The following is a 24215-nucleotide window of genomic DNA, read 5'->3' on the forward strand; positions in this document are numbered from 1 at the left end:
AAGGTTATTGGATCTGATGGATCCGTAAGGACGTGTCTAGGGCGTCGACGGTGACTGGCTCCTGCATGATCAGGATTCGGGGAGTAGTCAGCGGCGGCAACGATAAGGCGATTATCATGACGCATAGCCTTATCGAAGTATCGTTCCGACGCTGATTTCATGTATTTCCGAATTGATTCGAGGCCCAGGTCGTCGTGTAGGTCAACGTTCCTCACGAACCACGGAGCGCCGACAGCTAACCTGCAAAAGCGGGATTGTAGGGATTGGAGGGTGTCTATGTGTGTGCGGGCCGCGTGAGCGAACACCACACTCGCGTAAGTCATGACGGGCCTTATGCAAGTTTTGTAAAGTGTCACCTTGTTCCGAAGGGACATTTTACTCCGCTTACAGATCATGGGGTAGAGTCTACCGAGAATAAACGCGGCACGGTCACGGACTGATTTTATATGCGGGCGGAATGTCATCGATGCATCCAGGGTAACGCCCAGGTACTTGACCGTCCTGGCCCAGGGTATGGGTTGTCTAAAGAGAGTAATCGGGGGTGTGAGATTCCTCCTCCTAATCCGGGAGGAAATCCGTGTGGAGCTTCCCCTCTGAAATAGCACCGCAGTACTTTTCGCTGGGTTGATGTCTATGCGCCATTTTCGGAACCACTGTCCTAGGGCTAGGGCTGCGCTCTGAAGCTTCTTCGCGATTAGGGACTTATTTCTACTAGAATAGTAAACAGTCGTGTCGTCGGCGAATAAAGCTAAATGGGTCGGCGGCGACCGGGGAATATCGTTGACGAATAAGCTAAATAGGAGGGGTGAGAGGACAGAGCCTTGTGGGAATCCAGCTGTGAGAGGTCGTGGGGAGGAGCGGGTTCCCTCGACTCGATATCGAAAAGAGCGGTTCGACAAGAAGTCCCGTATGATGAGCACGAGACTATCCGGCACGCCCATGTTGAATAGTTTGAAAATCAAACCATTGTGCCAGACTTTGTCGAACGCTTTTGCGACGTTGAAGAAGAGAGCTCCTGTGTATAACGGTTTTGGTCGATTAAGCCCCACAAGAATGTGCTCCGTGAGGCGGTGCACCTGTTGAACGCATGAGTGATTTGTACGGAATCCGAATTGTTCATCGATGAGAATGCCCTTGGATGAGACGAAATCTCTGAGGCGCTTGTAGAGCAGACGCTCATACAGCTTGCCTAGAGACATGAGGAGGCTAATCGGGCGGTAGCTCGTCGGATGATTTTTTGGTTTACCGGGTTTATGTATGCCGATAACGTCCGCTTCTTTCCACACCGCGGGAAAGATACAGTTCGCCATAGCGGCATTGAAAATAGATGCCAACATCACGATGAGTTGGACGGGTAGAAGTTTAATAACGCGGTTAGATATACCGTCGGAACCGGGAGCCTTGCGAGGACGTAGGTCTTTGATCAAGTCTTTAACTTCCATCGGGGTGACGGGTGGTAACGCATCCGAGGGTGGCAAGGAGGCTCTGCGTTCTACCTCACTGTCTACTAATTCTACATGAACAGGGTCCACGGATTGAGTGCTGGGCGTGCACTGGGTTTGCAATGTATCGGCCAGCAGCTCTGCTTTTTCGTCATCATCAAAGGCCGCGAGTCGGCCTGAGGGGCCTACGAGGGGGGGCATAGTTACTACCGTATCCGATTTGAGAGTACGAGCTAAGCGGTAGTAAGACCTTTGGGAGGGCGCGAGTCCTTCTAAGAAATCAGACCATCTGGCATCTCGGACTTCGGCGATGCGAGACTTTACGTCGCGTTGTAGGGCACGCATTCGAATACGATTTTCCGCGGTAGGATACCTGTCGTAGGCGCGTATCGAGGCGTTCTTAGCTCTAAGGAGTTCCCTAATATCGTCGGACAATTTGAAGCGGTGAAGGAAGTCCTCCGCTACAACTTGTTTCGATGACCTATCTAATGTCGAGGTGATGTGTGATGTTAAGATGTCTATGGCTTCAGCGGTATCCTGAGGAGACGGGGTAGAGTCCGGGTTAAACGGGAGCGATGGTGGATCAGATTCAGCCAGGCTGATGCCCAGCGTGTGCCAATCCACCACAGTCCTCGTGACGGGAACGGAATCGGGAGCGCGACCGAGCTTCATAACGACGGGACGGTGGTCTGAATCTAACTCTGAAACTACTTCGATCGAGTGTAAGCGCAGAGTTACGTTTTTTAATAACGCTATGTCGAGTATATCCGGGCGATGCGCGATATTTAGCGGGTAGTGAGTCAGGGTGAACGGAGCGACGATATCGAAGGCGAGATCATCGACTAACGCGTCAAGCCGCCTGCCATTCGGGGTTGTGGTGTGTGAGTTCCACCTGATGTGTTTACAATTTAGGTCGCCCGCCAGAATGACAGAGCTCCCCATACCGAGCAGCGCCTCGATATCACTGCTTAGAACGATCTTATCCGGTGGAAGATAAACGGACGCGATAACGATCGGCGCGTGTCCCGTCAGTGAGATTCGGCACACTGATGCTTCGATATTAGCGGGCGCAGGAGGATCGAGCGGGACGCAATGCAGGGCTCTTCTATAGTAAATAACGGTACCACCACCACGGGCAGAGAGCCTGTCGTTCCTGACCATGTTATAGTTCGCGATTTTAGGGTCACGGCGCGCGGGCTTAAGTAGGGTCTCCTGCACTAAGAAAATGTCAATTTGATGGTCACGCAAAAAATCACAAACCTGATCACGTTGATTTGCGAGACCGTAAGCGTTAAAAAATCCTATTGTTACGGATAAGGGTTTTATTCTACTAATGTACGCCATTGATTACCGGCGGAGTGAGGGGAGGACGTACGTATTTAACGACGCGTATACGTCAGCGTATTCTTGCACAACGGCGATGAAATGTTGTGCAGTGGAGGCGGCGCGAATGGCGTCACCCAAAGCGTTAACACGCTCAAAGTTGATCGACTGAAAAAAGTCGATCGCTAGAGCGAGATTTTCGGACGCGGTCGGAGGGCAGGTCGCGGGGGAGGGACGTATCGCGGGGGTGGGACAAGTCGCGGGGGAGAGAGTTGTAGCCGTGTTCGTGTACGGCAACGGTTTAGCCCAAGCCGAGACGCTGGGCACCGACGCCGGCACGAAAGCAGGCTTAGCCTTCGGCACAGAGGGTACCGTGGCTTTGATGTCTGGGCCGGAAGCTCGGAGGCGGTTTTGACGGGCGACGCGGCGATTTATTTTTGGAGCTCGGGGGCATCCACGGTAGTTCGCGGGGTGACCTTGTGTTCGGCACAGGACACAGCTAGGCGGTTCCGTCGCGGTTTTTTGGTCGCGAGCGCAGAGGGCCGTGGCGTGATCGCCCAAACACTTAACACATCGGGGGCGCGCGTGACAGTTACGGGAAGAGTGCCCGTACAGTTGGCAGTTATGGCACTGACTAGGAGTGCCTTTTTTATGGGGGACTTCGACGGCAATACCGGAGAGCCTACAGACGGTCCGAATGTTAAAAATTTGCTTACCCTCGGGGGTAGGCTGGAGGGCGACTAAAACCATATTGTATGGCTCCCTACCGCGGCCGGTGTGCATGCGGTGCACGGAATTTACTGGTAGGCCTTGTTCTATCAGATCTGCCTTGATGAGATCGGCATCTAGCTCCTTTGGGATTCCACGTATGACAACGCGGAGTTCGCGCTCCTCCTGGAGCGTATAAGTGTGGAAACTTATACGCTCCTTTCGGAGGTAACTTTAGAGGGCCCTATGGTCGTCGGGTGTCGTTACTTTTATTTGAATCCCGTTGGCGAGATTACGGGCGCTGGCAAAATTAAATTTTTTGGCCTTAAGGGCCAGGGAAACTCGGTCCCAAGCTGCCTTCTCTTGAAGGATAACCGGGGGAGGGGTCTGAGTTTTAGATTGCGCCAACGGTCGCGGCGACGGAGTGGCACGGGCTGGAGGCGTAACGGGAGTCTGAGGGCGGGGGCGCGACGCGTTCGCGGCTTTGCTAATTTTAGCGGCCGCGAGAGCTCGAGACTCCGCGGCACGCTTCTTACCCTTTTGTACCAGGGTGAATCCATCCGTCGATGAGGCGGGGGCGAGGTCGACCTCCATCTCCGAGTCAGAGTCGGAGGACGAGGAGGCGGGCGCAGGTGACCTACAAGCAGGAGTTTTGGAGGGCGCGACGGAGGCCGCGGATGATCGCGCTGCTGGAACGGTGGCCACGGCGGACGACGCAGTAGTTTTACTCGCCAGTATAGGCGACGCGGGAACGGCAGGTACGACGGAGGCTGCGGTGCTCGATGTAGACGCTTTGCACGCAGGTACAGGCGACGCAGGAGCAGCGAGCACGGCGGAGTCTTCGAGAGAGCTCGCAGTGTGATTGGTCTATAAATCCTCGAAATCATTGTTGTGTATGATATAATCATATAGGAAGACTCTGCCTAATTCACTTAATTAAAAAGTTTTAAGTATTCATGTATAAGGTACAGTGTCTAATATTTTTTGATAGTTTGTGTATACGTATTGTAGATTTTGGTGTTTTTTGTTTGGCTGCTCTGTGCCAGTAGTTGTTGGTAGAATTGTTGTTGTTGTTTAGGGATGTCCTTAGATTTAAGTATAAATCGCTTATGTTAAGTATGAAGACATAGCTTGCGGGTTTACAAATATGAGCTGCTTGAATATACAGATGTATGTATAGTAAGTAAATAGCTAGTTGAGTGTATGATAGGTTCTTGTGTGTTCGATGAGGTATTTTATGTATTTCATCCGCTTCATGGCCTTTCCAATTTTAGTGTTTTACTTAAAGTCTGGGATATAATATATTCTTTGTTGAAATTTATTGCGGGTATAGGTTGTATGTTTGTTTCTTCTTTTTTTGTATCCACGTTATATTTGAGTTATATAGTATAGATTTTTACATATTATGTTTTTCTGGGTAGTGTTGGAAAGCCATTATTGCGACGAATTGCTTGATTTTATGAGCTTTTGACTACTTTATTAATATATTTTACTTCGTTGTTGACTCTATTATTTACTTGCTACATATTTTCCTAATTTTTATGTTATAAATAAATTAGGATTAAAAGCCGTAACGTATTGTCGTACATACTTCATCAAATATCTGCTGAGAAGCGTAACACGGTAGTAAATATGATAATCGAAAGAATCTCATTACAAACTCAATCCGAAGAAAATCATTAATCTTTTGTATTGATGGTTGGATGGTTAAGAAAAAAGTATGTACTACCATGATTTATTACATACGTAGGTATACATGATGTATGTGTGTACTACAACAAAACATTTCGTTATGTGCCTAAGTCTGCGATCTCTCGTGAGAAGTGTAATTCCAATCATAGATAATACGCTTAATATTAAAGATTCCAATTGGCCACGCATGTCTTAACTTCTTATAGGTAATTTGACCAACAGTTAATTTTTTATCGATATTCGCTTTCCTTTTTTAGGGGAAAAACTCACAATTCCCAGTTTAAATAGTTATATACTTTAGAACTAATTCGACGTCTGTTCCTGATGACTCAGACCTACGCAGCCGTCTAGTGTGTGTCGTCGAAGAAAGCACTAATTCGACTTGTGAAACGTAACATGTAGCGCAAGAGTCATCGCGTAATTCGTAGCACTTTCTTCAATGAGCCATGTAGTATTGGTATCACGTCCCGAGTTACGTAGTGAACGATATATAACGCGAGCGCGCCCCAGGATATGCACATTCCACATCGAGGACTGTGAAGATCCAAACTCAAACGAACAGCCATGGACTCCAAGGTGAGACGAACTAATTAATTAATAATTTAATTTCAGCGAGAATCGTTAGCAATTAATAGTAACGTGGTGCGCGCAATGGAACACAAATGGAGATCAGTTGGCCTGTATAGCTCGGTTACAGTATCTCTGGACCTCGCTGGAATCTGAAGCCCCTCCCCGTTTCCCTTTCGCCAGGTCCATAGATAATGTAACCGGGTTATAATCGCGGGGTGTTATATGGGAGGAGGTCGTGCCCTGACTTCCAACAACTGCCTTTGCTTTCGATTTCAGATTCACGAAATATGATACGATAATTATTCTTTTCTATTTTCTACGTTACGGTCTACTTCAGTAATAGGTAAATTTGAAGCTTGGTTTTAGATATTTACATAGATATATGTTGATAGTGTATCCCGCTATTAATTAATTCCTAAAATATATATCGTAAGCGTGGCCAAGTTGTTAACTCCTATAACGAACAGCAAATAACTCGTGTATGATGTTAGGTATTATATATTTAGCTCGTTATCTACGTGCTATTATTATTCAGCATAACCTTCATTTCAGAAAACAGTCTATACTTGTTGCAAAAGCATTTCTTTGTATACCTACACGACAGAGACAATTACTTTCGAGCAACTTAAATTTTACTGTCTCGTAACTGAAAATTGAGTAATTAATATATGAATAATAAACGTTTCTTTGAAACAACGTTCGAGCCGTTGAAATTCAAAACGAGTCTCCGGCTGCAACGTTAACTGGTGCAGCCGTACAGTTCACCTGCAATCACGTTTTAATATTCACAGCGCATCAATATCAGCGCGAAAGGGTCACTAGAAGCATGTCACAATACGTGGATTTGTGTTCACAAATGGCGCATACCAATGCCTTTGGACTATATAATATCTCATGCTTGCGTAACGTGTCCGTTGTTATGAAATTGATTGATTGATAATCGAATTGGTTTTTTTTTTTTATTACTTATATGGGTGGACGAGCTCACAGCCCACCCGGCGTTAAGTGGTTACTAGAGCCCATAGACATCCACAACGTAAATGCGCCACCCACCTTGAGATATAAGTTCTAAGGTTTCAAGTATAGTTACAACGGCTGCCCTACCCTTCAAACCAAAACGCATTACTGCTTCACGGCAGAAATAGGCATGATAACAAAGAGTTTAATTATATGTGTCAGCTACGTCAAACGAGACGACGAAAACTTTTTTAATTTTTTTTGTTTTTTTTCTCTCAGTGAAATTACTTTCTCGTTTTGTTTCAGATTGTAGTATTCATCTGTTTAGTAGGCGTGGCAAGTGCAAGTGTTATCGCACCTGTACCTGTTGCCCGTGTAGATCCCCTCCCGCAGTATTCCTACGGATATGACGTTCAGGATGCTCTCACTGGAGATTTCAAAGGACATCAAGAAAACAGGAATGGCGATCTCGTGACTGGATCTTATTCGGTTGTCGACCCTGATGGCACTAGGAGGATCGTGGATTATACAGCTGACCCCTTAAATGGATTCAACGCGGTAGTCCGCCGCGAGCCCTTGGTGGTAGCCGCTCCTGCTAGGGTGGTCGCTCCCGCTCCAATCGTGGCCCCTGCCCCTGTGGTGGCCCCGGCGCGCGTGTTCGCGTCAGCTCCCATTGTGGCACCGGGTCCTTACTACGCGCGTGCACCTTTTGCACCTGCACCACTCCTAGCCCCTAGACTACCAGCGCCTGTGTATTTCTAGATGAATTTTACAATTTTGTTGTTGCTGTTTGTACATAATATTTTTAAACTCTTTTTATGATTGTTATTTAAATACTATTAAATTTTTAAATTTGACTGTTGTATTCTTACAATTCATTAGAAACCTTAACGGTCCAGTATTCATGATTTCATAAATGTGATATTTATCTACACTAGTCTAGATCTCGTCATAGTGAAAGCTATATTCGATGTGTTTGCGTTGACCGTAAAGTACATTTATTAACCTCATAGTAGTTATGGGGCTGTATCTAGTAATATAATTGTAACTCTAAAAACTCTGGTAACATAATTGGGAAGTCTAGCACGTTAACTGCGATAAACGACTTAAAAAGCCCCATCCATATGCCACTATTCCCTAATGCTGCAGTCAAAACTTTTCGCTTAGTGCCGAAGGGAATAAGTCCACATTTCTATAGGTATGGGTATATATTCGAAAACGGTATTTTGTGAGGCCTATCAGGTCTCATATCGTAAACAAGTCCGAACCTGCCTCGGAAAGACCTCACACGCACTGGCTAAAAATCCCTCAAATAGTCCCACAGTCAACGCGCTAGTCAAAAAGAACATTTACTAAAAAAAATATGTTAAAAATATTATTAGTTAACGCAAATATCTAATAACCAAATTAATTGAGAAAAAAATATATTATATAGATGACACGCTAATACCTATTTCACTGATAGTAGAGATGTATGAAGCTTGCGAATGTAACAGTTGTGGATCTCAGATCGTAGAAGTAAAAAAAAAAATGTACGAATTTTGATGCTTCGATGTCATGTACCACATCAGGTGGGATTAAGTTTGTGGCCTGATTTACCTACCCACTTCATAAGTAACATTAGACAAAAGTAAAAAAATAATATAAAAAATATAACTAAAGCAAACATTTACATGAAGCACAAAAGTTTTGAAATAAAATGAAACACGGAATTTCAACAGAAGACAGTGATAATTGTACCACATTAGAAAAACATTATGTTTACAAACCAGATGGTATGACAATAAATTAAATTTACTTCAATTAACTTCATAACAACATTGTAGGTTTAAATAATAAGAAAATCTTAGTAATTTCTGTGTCATTTGTAAGCGATAGTAAGTATTCTAGAATATTTCGTCCCAAATAGCCTTGCATCAATTACAAATAGTTTCTTCAATTAAAAGCGAAAGTGTAATTGTTCCTAAACGCTAAGTATGATTTCCGAATTGAAACGTGTGACGTCATATTAAACCGAATGTCACGAAAGGACGCTCCGTGAATATAAAACAAAAGCAACCATAAATAAACAGCTACAACTCACAAAATGACTTTTAAGAAACATTAATCAATTGGATGATGTGCTACTAAGTTTATTTTTTATTTTATTTAGTAATTTCATTTACTTCAGATTTTGCATCCATATTACATTCATTAACATTTCATATAGTATACCAGAATTAAATAATAACAATAACTACAATCTCGGAATAGAACAAAAGCAATAATAATATAACAAAAAATCAAATAATAATAATAAAACAAACACTCAAAATTAACGTCAAAATTACCTTAACGTAACGACTGGCTTGGATCCTTTAATTTGTCTGACTCGATGGTACAGTAATTAGCGTCCCAGACTGTGGCGGCGAGAGTCGTGGTTTCGATTCCCACATCGAGTAAGCATTGTGCGATGAACAGGTTTGTTTGCTCTTTGTTTGGGTGTTTATATTTAATCATATGTTTATCAGTCTCTGGTACTGATAACACGGGGAATGCTAAATGACCGTGCATGTTTTTCCAAGTTATTTATAATTAGCGACCCGCCCTCGCTTCGCTTCGGAAACATTAAATTTTATTATTAATAGGTAGCTGAATCTCGCGACGTTACCCGCGGTTATTGTCGCACTGCAAGTGACGCCGCGGGGTGAAGCTAGTCTAAAAATCCTTATATCATCAGCTACCTATCAGTGAAAGTCTCGTCAAAATCGGTCCAGCCGTTTCAGAGATTAGCCGGAACAGACAGACAAAAATTGTAAAAAATGTTATTTTGGTGTATGTACTATATATATATTCATATGCATGTAGTAAAAAGCGGTTATTTCAATATTACAAACAGACACTCCAATTTTATTTATACGCATAAATTGTATATAAAATCAATGTTGGTTTGTTACAGTTATAATACGCTCTTAAGAGTGTTTTTATTTGAGCTCTGACACCCGTATCTTTAGTCGTTTACACGAGCTTAACTCGACTCGACTCAACCTCCAACGCGCGTTTTGGTATGATTAGTCGTAAAAATAAACTCCACTCAAACGTCCTTGGAAAAATTTCCTAACCGGAGTGAAGTAAGCGAACTGTCAAGTCAAGGTACGTCGCGACGTACCTTAAACGTTCCTCAAGGCTGGTTTTCTATCAATGTCCAATTAGTATGTGGACCGCAAATGGAAATATATGATATTGTTGTGCAATAGCCTGGATCTGTGCATGATTCCGGCATATTTTGATACTTTAATTTTGATAATATTTATTAATAAAGTAAATAGCTCGAGGTTAGACATTTGAAACTCTTTATTTTATTTACCTACATAAGAGTCATATTTTGCTTACTACCTGTTAAATAAAGTCAATGCGATTATAAGTTTTATTTATATAATAATAAACTGGTGGTTGTGGAAAAGCACTTCAACAACACGATGCAACCAAAATCACACAAAAGCGGCGAATAAAAATACAAAGCCGGATCCGAAATCTAAAATAATAATAGGTTAGAAAATAAATAATACACTTTCAGATTTACCGCACGCACACATATTTACGAATAACTCAGTAACCAAAACATCAAACAAGTTCATCTAGTGTCAAACAGCAGCGGCAGCTTGACTTTGACATTAAACAATGACCATAGACTACAGAACTCTATGGGTTTGATGCTAGCTTGATCAAATTTTCATCATTATTACCCCACTCGAGGAATATTGTAATAGTCGACTAAAAATACCAAATTCGAGTAAGTTTGGAGGGAATTCTCGAGCATCATCGGATGAGTTAAGAGTGGAGGACTATTTTACGAAACGTCTAAAGATACGGGCGTGAGAGTGTGTAATGCCCGTATCTTTAGACGTTTGGTATTTTTAGTCGACCATTACAATATTCCTCAACTGTCCTCGAGTGAGGTAATAATGATGAAAATTTGATCAAGCTAGCATCAAACCCATAGAGTTCTGTAGTCTATGGTCATTGTTTAATGTCAAAGTCAAGCTGCCGCTGTCTGTTTGACACTAGATGAACTTGTTTGATGTTTTGGTTGCTGAGTTATTCGTAAATATGTGTGTGCGGTAAATCTGAAAGTGTATTTTTTATTTTCTAACCTATTATTATTTTAGATTTCGGATCCGGCTTTGTATTTTTATGCGCCGCTTTTGTGTGATTTTGGTTGCATCGTGTTGTTGAAGTGCTTTTCCACAACCACCAGTTTATTATTATATAAATAAAACTTATAATCGCATTGACTTTATTTATCAGGTAGTAAGCAAAATATGTCTCTTATGTAGGTAAATAAAATAAAGAGTTTCAAATGTCTAACCTCGAACTATTTACTTTATTAATAAATATTATCAAACTTAAATTATCAAAATATGCGGGAATCATGCACAGATCCAGGCCATTGCACAATAATATCATATATATTTCCATTTGCGGTCCACATACTATTTGGATATTGATAGAAAACCAGCCTTGAGGAACGTTCAAGGTACGTCGCGACGTACCTTGACTTGACAGTTCGCTTACTTCACTCCGGTTAGGAAAATTTTCCAAGGACGTTTGAGTGGAGTTTATTTTTACGACTAATCATACCAAACCGCGCGTTGGAGGTTGAGTCGAGTCGAGTTAAGCTCGTGTAAACGACTAAAGATACGGGTGTATGTATTTTTATTTGAGTGTAGCTTCCGACGTCACAGCTCATATGCCGTCGTACGTTTGGTGCGCTCCGCTCCTGTAGTCCATTAGGCCTCACATGTACATATCTATTTTAACGTATTCTACTCCTAAAGAGGTTTACTATGTAACGAGCAGGGGATAAAATTTAAGTACAACACTCACGCTATACTGTAAATATATATAGTTTTTGTATTTTAATAACATAAAAATATAGCATTGTCCAATAAAGTGGTAAAACTAAATGTCAAAGATTTGAAAACCGCGAGTGTCGGATTGCGGAGGCGGTGGCAAAGCTTGTTCCGGTCCAGGGATAACAGATAGGCCGCGCTGCCGTCGTCGCTTTCGTTCAGATTTTGCTTCTCCGGCATCTTGCTTGCGCGGTAACACAGAGAACCTTCGTCCAGCTGGTACTGTAGACATGCGTTTGAATAATACTTGTGTTTCGATCTTTTGCTCCTCGTCCATCACACCAACAATTTGCCGTTCTCTTTGAACTATTGCTTTACGTTCATCAGCGGACACAGCTTCGGCTGCCATTTCAGCACATTTCCCCAAAAAGGCCTGAACTCGTTCTGGATCCTGCATCTTTTTAGACCATTCATATGCTTCTTCTACTTGTATTCGCACCTCATTTGCATTGCCTTGTTGCATATCACCGCTCATTAGCACAAAACATCCATTCAGCCACCATGTAACGTTGGCTAATTCTTGAGCTTCTCGCTGACAGCGTTTCGCATAAAATTTCGCTAAAGCATAATTTTTTTGTAAGCAAAGCAGTCTAGCTAGTTCGTACATTAACCAGCATTTCATTGTAGAGTTTTCACACATTTCGAGCGTTAATACCACTTTTTCAGTTGCTTGTTTGATATCTATAAATTTGTAAGGATAATTTGCCATCACAGAGTCGAAAGACTGCGGTCGACCTACCGGCAAGCCCATGAGGAATGCGATTCTACGTTTATTGCCTCTATCACTTAGTGTGTAAGATAGTCGATGTTGAGACAAATAAGCTTCTCCTACGGCTCTATATAGTCGATCAGTATATAAATCTTTGTCAGGTAAAGTTCGTGGAGTTTTGTTATCCAAGAAAAGTTGCATTCGTTCAGCTTGCGCTATTACTTCCATCACTCGATTAGCACGTAAGCTTTTATCTATTGATTTCAAAAGTCTTTCAGCGGTATGTGCACCGATTTCTCTTTCTTTGACTAGTACTGCTTCTCGGTATTGATTTTGGTGTTTTGATTCTGCTTTTTCAGCTAGTTTAATAGAATAGTAAGGTTTTTGAGAACGTAGCATGTCTTGTCGTTCGCTAAGAGAACGTAAAGCTTCTTTGACTAAAGCCTTCAGTTCTGTGCTACCGACAGAATTAGCTGAGTTAATACGGGGGTCCTCAGTAAGTTCTTGGAGGAAAAACTTATCATAAGCCATCGGTCCCAAGTATTTCATAGCCAACACGCGCGCTAAAGTCAAATGTTTTCGTGCTTCCATTTGCGTAAGTTTACGTTTTCGTTCAGGCTTTGGAATTCTTGAAATATGTATTGGCTTTAGAGGTTCATCATCGTCAGGACGAAGAGCTTCATTTTGTTTAATAAGTGGCAAAAAATCTACCATAACTGAACCAGCATTAACCCCTATGCAGTCTTGTATAGTTTCCACTCCCTGATTAATACCTTCCATAAAGTAAGGAGGCTGTTTTCGGATTCTGGCTCCTCGAAAATTCATAACGACTGATCTTTCGAAATCAGACATTGTATACATTGCTCTGGACTGCATGTTACGGGCATTCATATTCTCTGGTTCAAGTTTTAGTGCAAGCTCTGCATCAGAATACGCTTGTATTGGTTGCACAGCATCTGCGCAAACTTGACTGCGACCTGTTAATGTTCTGACATCTTCAGGACTGCTTTTAAAGGCTTCGTCATAAGATGCCTTTGCTTTTTCGAACTGTTCGAGGCGTCGCAAATAAGCCCCACGTTCACGATAAACTGTCAACGCACCGTAGAGTTGTTTTTCCTCCATTTTATAACTTTATTGACTATAAAATAAAATAAATTTAACTATAAAGGTTCCGGTAAAATAACATAAATTTTTTGATCAAAGATAATACAATCATCACGTTCTTTGATTGTTGAAGTTGCTTTGACAATGACGATTTTCAGTTTACGTAATGTGCTCTTTATTATCAAAGAGTATGTAATCACTCATACGTAATATTCTCTTTGCATCTAGATGTATGAAATTGTCACTTTTTGCTGTAAGTGGTGGCTTGAATGTGCTCTGGCATAGCTGATGACGTTTGGTCACAACTCACCATCAGATAGACTGATTAGTCATTTGCCTTCGAAAGTAACAATAAACATGAGTTGTACATTCGCATTAATTCTAATACGAATGAATAACTCATGTATTCGATAAACAGTGATGGTATGACTAGAAATGTTTAATAGATTTGCTACTGATGACAAGGGTCTTTTGAGCCTGCACGTATATACAGTCACTACCACGCTGCCTATATCTGCTGAATTCCGGTTTAGTGAAAGAGCAAATTATTCTATAAAATTAAGATTTTAATCTCGTAGCATCAATAACGTTTTGATGTCTACGGGCACCTATAAACACTGAACATGATGTGAGCCGTGAGCTCGATCATCAGTTAAGAAATAAAAAAACAGGCAACCCTTAACTGCGGTGTCTACTAGTCGTTAAACAGTCTTTCACAAAAGAAATATTGGTACCGCCGTCTATAGCAAATATTACAAAAAGGTTACATTTAGGAATACATTTAGGTATAAGGTTACAGTAACTTTAAAAGAAAGCTATATAACTGCCAACCAAAACGTGCTCCGCGATCATCTTCTTCGAGATCTAACTATTGAGTGGTGAGTAAGGGGTAATTGTATTAATCGATCTTCACTCTATTCAAAAAAGTTATATTTATAACATTAGATAGGGTAAACATGCTTATGAGTTTCCTGATTTTATGTGGTTATTGAAAGTCATACACATCACAGGTCGAAAAAAACTAAATACATTCAAACACATTGCAGCGTTTGTAAAAATATTTTTCGAAACAGTAATTACCCCTATTCAAAATAAAGAATAAAATATTTTGGTTTTCGAGTAAAAATTTTTATTGGTCATTTATTAAGAAATCAGTCCTTGTTTGCGTGTCAGAGTTGCTTAGAGAGCGACGTATCTGGCGATGGGAGCAGGGTACGCTGCTCTTAGTGGGGCCGGGTAGGCAGCAGCAACTGGAGCACTATACGCAAGAGGAGCTGTATAGGCAGCGGTGTACTTCGCGACGGGGGCAGCAACGACCGGCGCAGCAGCCAAACGTGCCGCAACAGGAACAACAGGGGCAGCTACGGGTGCGGCCACAACGCGAGCAGCAGCGATGCGGGCTGGTACTACGGCAGGCTCGGCGACTACAGCAGGAGCGGCAGCCACAAGAGGCTCCTTGCGTACTACCGCGTTGAACCCATTCACAGAGTCAGCAGAATAATCAACAGTACGACGGGTACCGTCAGGTTCAACGAGCGAGTAGGAACCCTGCACTAAGTCGCCGTTGCGTTCTTCTTGTTGGCTTTTGTAGTCACCAGTGAGAGAGTCCGCTACGTCGTATCCAAATCTATATTGAGGGAGTGGGTCAAATTCTTCAAGTCTGGCCGCTACGGCTGGGGCCGCCACTACAGGCTCGGCAACGAGCGGAGCGCTGGCACAAGCCATGGCAACCAGGCAGAAGAATACAAGGACCTGAAATAAAAAAGAATGTTTTACTAAACTGCAATTAAGAATGCGTAAATCTTCTAAACGAATGTATGTCGTGTTAACTGTACTTGAAACAGTGACACGGTTACTTGAAGGCGAGACCGGTAGTAGACTTGCGTAAGCATTTGCGCTCAGAAATTGCTAATAAGCTGAGGGTACTGTTCGTCAAGGACAATGAAGGCGTTGTCTCCTGCATCTAAATTAGTTTAGACGTCGATTACATTATACGATAATACATTTAGGCAAGACTAAAAGAATTTCCTTTTATGGTGGAAGTTGGCTATATCCGTCATTATTATTAAATAAATGCATGAGTTAATACAAAAATAATAAAAATAATTGAAAATAATGATAACCTCGAAACAATGTTAGAATCACCGAAAAACATAGATGGTAGGAAAAACTATTGTTATCATATTTCAAATAGAAAAAAGAAGAGGTCCTTAATTCTGATACTGAAACTCTTAAAGGGACAAATAATGCGCTTGCTAGTCTTTTCAGCGAACACGGAAAGTGAAGTATGTATAAAAATATAATTTTTGAGAAAAAAAAAATGAAGACGTTATTGTAAAAAATTACCTTAAAAGCCATTTTAGTGGTAGAAGATGTTTTGAGAGTTAAACTCAGATGTGACTATGGTCCTGTTTGGGTCGGCGAGGTATATATAGTAGCAGTTGGTTGTGACACCGCATCCCAAGTTCGCGCTTTGTATTATACTTGCGCGTCACTATGGATGTGCACGCAATTGGAAATGAGCTACAATTTGTCAATGGCGGAAAATTCGAACGCGTTCTTGACTTTCGGCCAACTATTATGAAATTGAATGCGCCGAAAAATTTAAAATTTTACAGGTAATTAATGAGAAGCTGTGACTCAATTTTGCGCGGAAAGCAAATAATGATTTAGTGCTCTTAGAGCTATCTGTGCCTTGTCGCTCAAAGGTGAATTGTAGGAATCGCCGCCAACTAGATTTTCGATTACTGTTAGTAAGGTGTCTGCTGAGTCGGCAAGGGTCGGTACCAGTAATGCGTTCCGATTTCGAGAGTGGGACAGCCGTCGTACTTATAGAACTGATAGGTACTGAACTGAACTGAACTCATGTCTTAAGGCGGCATTTACATTGCTCATGTCTCATGAATGTCTCATGATTTTCGGTAATCACTTAACACCAGGAGGCCTGTAAGCTCGTTAACACGTGCCAGATATAACAAAATCCTGATAGACCTGTTTTATTATACGACCGTCCTCAAAAAATTTCAAAAATCAAAGATTTTACATGAAATAACATGATGCCTTTAAAATTCAGCAAATTATTCCAAAATAATTCCTGTTTACATCACGCTACCAAAAAAGCTGAAAATAATGAAATTAACACTCAAAACGTGACAATTCTAGTGCTAATGATCTATTGTAAAATTATAATCGAGTACGCATTTAATCATATGTATGGATTGATCAAGTCAAGGAGCAAGCGTAAGACAGGGTCAAGTGGAGACAGCTTGTGAAGGCGTCGTGGCCTAAAGGATAAGACGTCCGGTGCATACGTGTTAAGCGATGCACCGGTGTTCGAATCTCAGGCGGGTACCAATTTTTCTAATGAAATACGTACTCAACAATTGTTGACGATTGATTTCCACGGTGAAGGAATAGCATCGTGTAATAAAAATCAAACCCGCAAAACTATAATTTGCGTAATTACTGGTGGTAGGACCTCTTGTGAGTCCGCTCGGGTAGGTACCACCACTCTGCCTATTTCTGCCGTGAAGCAGTAATGCGTTTCGGTTTGAAGGGTGGGGCAGCCGTTGTAACTATACTTGAAACCTTAGAACTTATATCTCAAGGTGGGTGGCGCATTGACGTTGTAGATGTCTTTGGGCTCCAGTAACCACTTAACACCAGGTGAGCTGTGAGCTCGTCCACCCATTTAAGCAATAAAGAAAAGGCTCTATATAAGAGGGGTAACCTAGGACTACAACAACGCATTTAATGATAATTATTGCATCGTCTCAACCAAATCTTGAATGCTATCTAAATCTCGTAAAGCTTTTTCTATACTAATATTATAAAGAGGAAAGATTTGTTTGTTTGTTTGTTTCGAATAGGCTCCGAAACTACTGGACCGATTTGAAAAATTCTTTTTCCATTAGAAGCCGACATTGTCCCTGATGAACATAGGCTACTTTTTTAAAAAAAAAATATATTTTATTTTTTTGGTTTGTTATATGTTGGATATGTGTGTTTTAATATTTCCGAAGCGAAGCGAGGGCGGGTCGCTAGTTTTACTATAAAATAATTTAATGAAATAATTACTTTTAACTCGATGTTAGTATAACTAATTGTTGAAAGTATTTTGTATGAAATGCTCAACGCCTCAAGCGTTCGCCTTTCGAACATTCGATGACATATTCCGACCAACAAGACAATATATTTGAATTAGAACAAGGACTACCAGGTGAGGTAGTACATTAGTATCAAACATATGTGTAACTAATAATCTAAGAGAGGTTCTAGATAAACTAGTAGTCTGATGGAGTCTTAAAAATATTACTAAAACTTGAATCTACTTAGAAAAGTACCTAGATGGGCTAGTGAAAAGAATTCCTTTTGTAATTACAATCAATCAATATCAATTGCCTACTTTTAAAAATCGTGATCATTTCATGAGAAGTTTTGGTATTTTTAATCGATCACTGAATGTTTTTTGGAGTATTAGATTAAGCTCCACAATATAATAGGTCTTTACATCGTGCAAACTGAAATTTACAATGCGATCGTTGCATCCATATGAATTGGTTACAATTTTATTTTTTATTTTTTATTGCTTAGAGCGATGGACGAGCTCACAGCCCACCTGATGTTAAATGATTACTGGAGCCCATAGACATCTACAACGTAAATGCGCCACCCATCTTGAGATATAAGTTCTAAGGTTTGAAGTATAGTTACAACGGCTACCCCAACCCTTCGAACCGAAACGCATTACTGCTTCACGGTGAAAATAGGCGGGGTCGTGGTACCTACTCGTGCGGACTCCCAAGAGGTCCTACCACCAGTGAAATAACTATCCTTACCATAAAATAAATGAAGCGAATAGAGAGCCCAGTTTTTTTTTGTTTAAGTGGATGAGCAAGCTCTGAGCTCATCTGCCTTCTACCCAGAGGCGGATTATTCGTAAGACAAACTAGGCACGTGCCTAGGGGCGTGTAGTTACAAGGGGCGCACGAGCTCAAAATTTTTTAATAAATAAAGAAAATAACACGTCGACGAATAAGAATCAAGTGCTGATATAGATCAGCTAATGCTCATATAGATTATAGACTCTAAATCTTCTGTCGTCCCTCTTGATTTCTGGAAGCGCGACCTCATATAACGCGAGACCTACTACAACGCGAGACCTCATACAACGCGATATCTCATACAACGCGAGATCTAATACAACGCGGGACCTCATACAAAGCGCGACCTCTTATTACGCGAGACCTCATACAACGCGGGACCTCATACAAAGCGCCACCACATACGAAGCGCGACCTCATATTACGCGAGACCTCATACAACGCGGGACCTCATACAACGCGAGACCTCATACAACGCGATATCTCATACAACGCGAGACCTAATACAACGCGGGACCTCATACAAAGCGCGACCTCTTATTACGCGAGACCTCATACAACGCGGGACCTCATACAAAGTGCCACCACATACAAAGCGCGACCTCATATTACGCGAGACCTCATACAACGCGGGACCTCATACAACGCTAGACCTCATACAACGCGATATCTCATACAACGCGAGACCTAATACAACGCGGGACCTCATACAAAGCGCGACCTCTTATTACGCGAGACCTCATACAACGCGGGACCTCATACAAAGCGCCAACACATACAAAGTGCGACCTCATACAAAGCGTGACTTCATACAACGCGAGACCTCAGACAACGCGAGACCTCATACAACGCGAGACCTCATACAACGCGAGACCTCATACAACGCGAGACTTCATACTACGCGAGACCTCATATTACGCGAGGCCTCATACAACGCGGGACCTCATACAACGCGAGACTTCATACAACGCGAGACCTCATACAACGCGAGACCTCATACAACGTGATACCTCATACAACGCGGGACCTACTACAACGCGTGACCTCATATTATTATTACGCGAGACCTCATACAACGCGAGACCTCATACAACGCGAGACCTCATACTACGCGAGACCTCATACAAAGCGGGACCTCATACAACGCGAGACCTCATACAAAGCGGGACCTCATACAACGCGGGACCTACTACAACGCGTGACCTCATATTATTATTACGCGACACCTCATACAACGCGGGACCTCATACAACGCGGGACTTCATACAACGCGATACCGACCTCGACGGTGACCCGAGCCAGTCACCGTCGACGCTCTAGACACATTCTTATGGATCCATCAGATCCAATAACCCTTGCACTAGACACCTTTAGCTCTAACATTAGGTGTGGGCTTAGGGATCCCGGTAACCGTACTCGTCGAACTCGAGAAAGAGTTTGACGTGCAACCGAACCTAAATAAACATCAGCACGCTGAGTTTCTCGCCGGATCTAGTCAACTTGTCGCGATTCCGGTCCGGTAGTAGATTAATTCGCGAAGCAGCTACTCTTGAGTTGTTAGGTCTTCGTTGAAGACGCTGGGGTAGCTGTTAGCAAATCCTACCCCTCCTGACTGAGTCCTGGCTCGCTTACATGTCCCGGTGAAACTGAAAAGGCGTCCGGGTTACCAGTAACGCCTCATTCATAAAAAAAAGCTGCAAGGGCTTTGTAACACATGACAATGAATTAAACTAAATGTAGGGGTTTTTCGGGTGTCTAGCACGATATACGAGTATATTATATGTTCAGAGTGTTGAGTAGATAGTATATTTAGCTGAAATATATTTTTTGTTTAAACTTTGAATATAATCTTTCAGAAAAATGTTGGCCGAGTGGACTGATTCGTACTAGCAGTTACTAATTACTAATTAAAAAATGGTACAGGATATAAGTACAAAATTTCTTTGTAGAGTTTCAACCCCGTCGATTCAATAAGTGTATTTATTGTCTATGTTACTAGCCCCAATATCAGTCAGTCAATATTAATTAACTACTAGACTTGAATGAACTGTAGCCTGGTACTGCCGTCAACACAATATTTGTGTGACAAACAATAATATAGCTAAAGAACCGTGATTTTCGTATTAGAAGGAAAGGATGAAATACAACAAAAACAATTCTAAACTTTAAATTAGGTATTCAGTTTTTATTTTCCGATTTAAATTAATTCATAAATACTCGTCGGTTTTGATTGACTAGTGACAAGACATTAATGATGGTAGATTGGAGCAGAGTAGGCCACGGGAGCGGCGTGCACAATAGGAGCGGCGTGCACAACGGGTGCGGCGTGCACAAGGGGACCTGCGGCGTAGGTCAGAGGGGCGGCAATTTTGGCAACTTTAGCAACGTGGGCGAGGGGCTCCTTGTGCACGACAGCATTGAAACCGTTGTGGGAGTCGGCGGTGTAGTCGACGGTGCGCTTGGTGCCATCGGGGTCAACGACGGAGTAGGAGCCTTGAACGACGTCGCCATCGCGGGTCTCGTGTTGAGTCTTCGAGTCACCAGTTAGACTGTCTTGCACGTCGTAAGCGAAACTGTACTGAGGATGAGCGTCGTATTCCTCAACTTTAGCGACCGGGGCGACAGCGGCAACTTTGGCGAATGGGGCGGCGTACGCTACGGGACTAGCGTGTATAAGATGAGCAGCCGGAGCAGCATGTACCACGGGAGCAGCTGCGTATGCGACTGGAGCAGGGTGTGCGGTGTATGCCGCAGGAACAAAGCCTGCTCGAACAGCCGCAAATGCGCAGACCAGGACAGCGAGCTAAAATTAAACATATTATTTAGATTAAGACATTAAGTAGGCCACAATAATCATAAGTAAGTCTCACGAACTTAGACTAGATAAAATATTAATGACGTTTAATCAGTAATTGCAATATTTACCTTGAAGGCCATTGCTACAGAGATAAATTTATAATCTAATTCGTTGAATCTGTACTTTGAGGAGACCTCTAGTTGACTGTGCCTGCAATTTCATCTCGCGACGTTTTATACGTTTCTCTCGTGCCTAAAGCATTGCATTATGCCCACACCAAGTTACAGGCGTACAAGCTGTGTATGTGAGATAATACAAACTGGTTTATCTTAAATGTCATTGAAATCAAACTTCGACAATCAGATGAATAATAATTAATCATTCCATATACATTAAATTGTAACGAAAGAAAACGCGATTCAACAATATTGCTGGGGAAGATAGATACTTAGGATTCAAATTTACCAAATTTATCAAATTACACATTGGTCTTATTTAAACATTAACTTAATAATGTGTGACCGATTTGTTTATTTATTTATTGAATTGTTCGTATACATAATTTAACGAAGTATTAACCCATGAGATTTACCCAACTTGCCGTTTCCATATACATACCGCCCCCTTCTTGATTTATTAGTTTCCGTCCTCAATTAATTCGAAACAATTGACCGCTTATGTCAAAAACAGATCAGTCGGTATTCGAATTCCTGTTCCTGCCTTTAGATACGATGTTCTACATCTACAAGACCAGTATTATCGACTGTAAAAAGAATAAAAATCTTGGTCTTTGTTACTACTATTTTAGAGATTTTGCTTTCTTTCATTGACGTCAATAGGTAGACGTGCGTGTGATTCAGCTAATGTGAATAGGTTACCGTAGCCCAGAGGCATTGCAAAGTGAATAGTGCTTCCCATCTTGAAATACGTGAGATATTTTGTATCGTAATATGGTTTTTGTAACCTCCAAAGATGGTAGGTGTTCTAATACTGAGAATAGATTGAAGCCCTACTTTGCCTCCCGTTTTGGTAGAATGTAAAGAAATTCTATATCAATCCGGCAAGTTTCCACCACAAGGTTTTAACGAAGCTGCAACTTAATCGTAACTATTAATAGATAATAATGTCTTAACTTAAGTGGAAAACAATTTCAGCTTTAGTATATACCTAATTAACGTAAAAAAAGAAATGATTACAGTTGATTTTTCAAAACGTGTGCAAGAACACTGCTGGCCGGCTTAATAATATGTGTCGAATATAAAAGTTTCAATCAATAATGTTTTTTTTATAATTAAATTTAAATAGGATGCAATACTGTAAAACAGTTCGTCAAGAATATAGATTATTTTTGAAAAACATACTTGCCTTAATTAACAAAATCCTCCTTGGATCGCATTAAAAATAACACAAACATATGTGAAAACGAAAAACTTCACTTACACATATTAGTAATCTGTCACTGAAAATTTAGAAAACTAAAAGCTTAAAAAATCAAGATATGTTATTAAAATCGTTGCACGGCGTCTCGAGGTATGGAGTCCGATTCTATAGAAAACTAATTGACCCTTTGGACCTTTTGACCGGCATCGAGAAACGTGAATTACTCGCGCATTTAGCGGGAGATTGCGATCCATTCCGTATTCTTTCCATCAAGAAAGGTACAAAAAACTGGTTAAGCATTTGAAAAAATCATTTTCTTTAGAAATAGATTGAACTTTATAATCTTTTCAAGAAGTGTAGTACCCATACACGGGAAAAAATCAATTACATATCATTGATGCTTAGTGGCTCCGAGTATTATATTACGCTTAAAGTCATGATATCATCTGCCTATCTTCACAAATGAAAAACACAATAACTATGTATGATGTCCGTGGCGAGCAGCGTAGAGCCGATAAGGTACTTACGTATTAACGCCACCGCGGCAAAAATTTAATGGTTAGCAATAGTAAATTTGCTCGTGTTTTGGTAATAAAATTGCATAAATATTCGAAAAATATGTAAAAGCGAATTAGAGCACCCCACTTTCCACCTGGTCTTGTCTGCCATACCCCTAGAGTGTATATAAAAACCGGAGGCGCGGAGGGAGAGCAGTCCTCGCCCGTTGTGACGGAGCACGGAAACAGTGCGAGGCGGAGCGGCTGAGGTTGATCGCCGTAGAGCATTGAACTTCTATAAGCTGATGAAGATAACAAAGGTAATATATTCTAGGACCCGGAACACGCGAGCGTCCGAACTTGATACCCAGCTCAAACTCATCTCGTCTCATTTGCTGTCATTGTACCGAGTCGGACAACCATCTGAAATTTATGTGGCTACACCAAGGAGATCCAAAACGATGCGGCTGTGGATACTGGTTTGAATTATGTCCAATTGCACCGCTTTGAGGTGTTGTTCTATTGTGACTTGAAATAAAAATTATTTAACAAATTCGTCTTCTTCTTTCTTTCCTATTTATTACCTGGGGTGTGGGGCTCGAATCAAATCCTTCCATTTACATCGATCTTGGGCAGTCTATTTTAACTCCTCACGCAAAAAACTCGAAACAAAACCAAAAATTTTTTCTGGCTATTATAATTATACATGTATACCAGGGAAGAGTCACCCAAGGTCTTATCTGTCAGTAAGTATATTAGGATATATCTATGCTTCAGTTCCTGAATATCGTATCCAGGAGTAAGAGCGTTCATAAAAGGATTTCAAATTAAAAGATGCCGATAAAAATGAAAATGCCATGTCGTGATAAACTACGTATCAATAACTATTTATTAAAAGCAGGCGCTACCGATATTTTCTGCAGCCTGTTTTATTCGTGGTATGCTGTGCAGGAAAAACTGATATTATAAACGAAAATTTTCAAAATTCTGTTAGTAATAAATTCCTGTTGTTTTTTTATTAACTTAAAATTAAATATATATTTGGGTATGTACGTGAACCTATGTCGTCGTGGCCTAAAGAGTATGACGCCTCGAGTAAGTACCGTTGTTTAAATCCCGCAGGCTGGTTGGTACCAATTTACCAAAGGAAATCACGTACTGATGTTCACGATTGACTTTCCACAATAAGGGAATAATATCGTGTAATAAAAATAAAACCCGCAAATAGATACATTTCCGTAATAGACTTGTATTGTAATAC

The 24215-nt window shown here is 41.5% G+C and overlaps 5 protein-coding genes across 5 annotated transcripts; 2 read left to right on the forward strand and 3 right to left on the reverse strand.

Annotated features, from left to right (window-relative positions):
- Window positions 1-5586: 5586 nt before the first annotated feature.
- On the forward strand, window positions 5587-7549 carry CPR69 (cuticular protein RR-2 motif 69). The gene is made up of 2 exons (XM_028175099.2): window positions 5587-5741; window positions 6999-7549. Exons 1-2 carry the CDS (start codon window positions 5730-5732, stop codon window positions 7452-7454), a joined length of 468 nt encoding a protein of 155 aa, XP_028030900.2. The 5' UTR covers window positions 5587-5729; the 3' UTR covers window positions 7455-7549.
- Window positions 7550-11633: 4084 nt separating this feature from the next.
- Window positions 11634-13415, reverse strand: LOC114243565 (outer dynein arm-docking complex subunit 4). The gene has a single exon (XM_028175095.2). The coding sequence runs from the start codon at window positions 13413-13415 to the stop codon at window positions 11634-11636; it is 1782 nt and encodes a 593-aa protein (XP_028030896.1).
- A 1088-nt stretch (window positions 13416-14503) lies between these two features.
- CPR70 (cuticular protein RR-2 motif 70) lies at window positions 14504-15881 on the reverse strand. Its single transcript, XM_089728559.1, has 2 exons — window positions 15744-15881; window positions 14504-15149 (listed from the first exon to the last, which is right to left on the reverse strand). The coding sequence occupies exons 1-2, from the start codon at window positions 15753-15755 to the stop codon at window positions 14577-14579; spliced, it is 585 nt and encodes a 194-aa protein (XP_089584685.1). The 5' UTR covers window positions 15756-15881; the 3' UTR covers window positions 14504-14576.
- Window positions 15882-20444: 4563 nt separating this feature from the next.
- CPR71 (cuticular protein RR-2 motif 71) lies at window positions 20445-21364 on the reverse strand. The gene is made up of 2 exons (XM_028175299.2): window positions 21206-21364; window positions 20445-21083 (listed from the first exon to the last, which is right to left on the reverse strand). The coding sequence occupies exons 1-2, from the start codon at window positions 21215-21217 to the stop codon at window positions 20529-20531; spliced, it is 567 nt and encodes a 188-aa protein (XP_028031100.2). The 5' UTR covers window positions 21218-21364; the 3' UTR covers window positions 20445-20528.
- Window positions 21365-22447: 1083 nt separating this feature from the next.
- Window positions 22448-23590, forward strand: LOC114243727 (cytochrome c oxidase subunit 5B, mitochondrial). Its single transcript, XM_028175324.2, has 2 exons — window positions 22448-22735; window positions 23289-23590. The coding sequence occupies exons 1-2, from the start codon at window positions 22576-22578 to the stop codon at window positions 23462-23464; spliced, it is 336 nt and encodes a 111-aa protein (XP_028031125.2). The 5' UTR covers window positions 22448-22575; the 3' UTR covers window positions 23465-23590.
- Window positions 23591-24215: the final 625 nt, after the last annotated feature.

The sequence above is a fragment of the Bombyx mandarina genome, chromosome 07 (assembly GCF_030267445.1).
Source record: "Bombyx mandarina strain Sakado chromosome 07, ASM3026744v2".
NCBI lineage: Eukaryota > Metazoa > Arthropoda > Insecta > Lepidoptera > Bombycidae > Bombyx > Bombyx mandarina.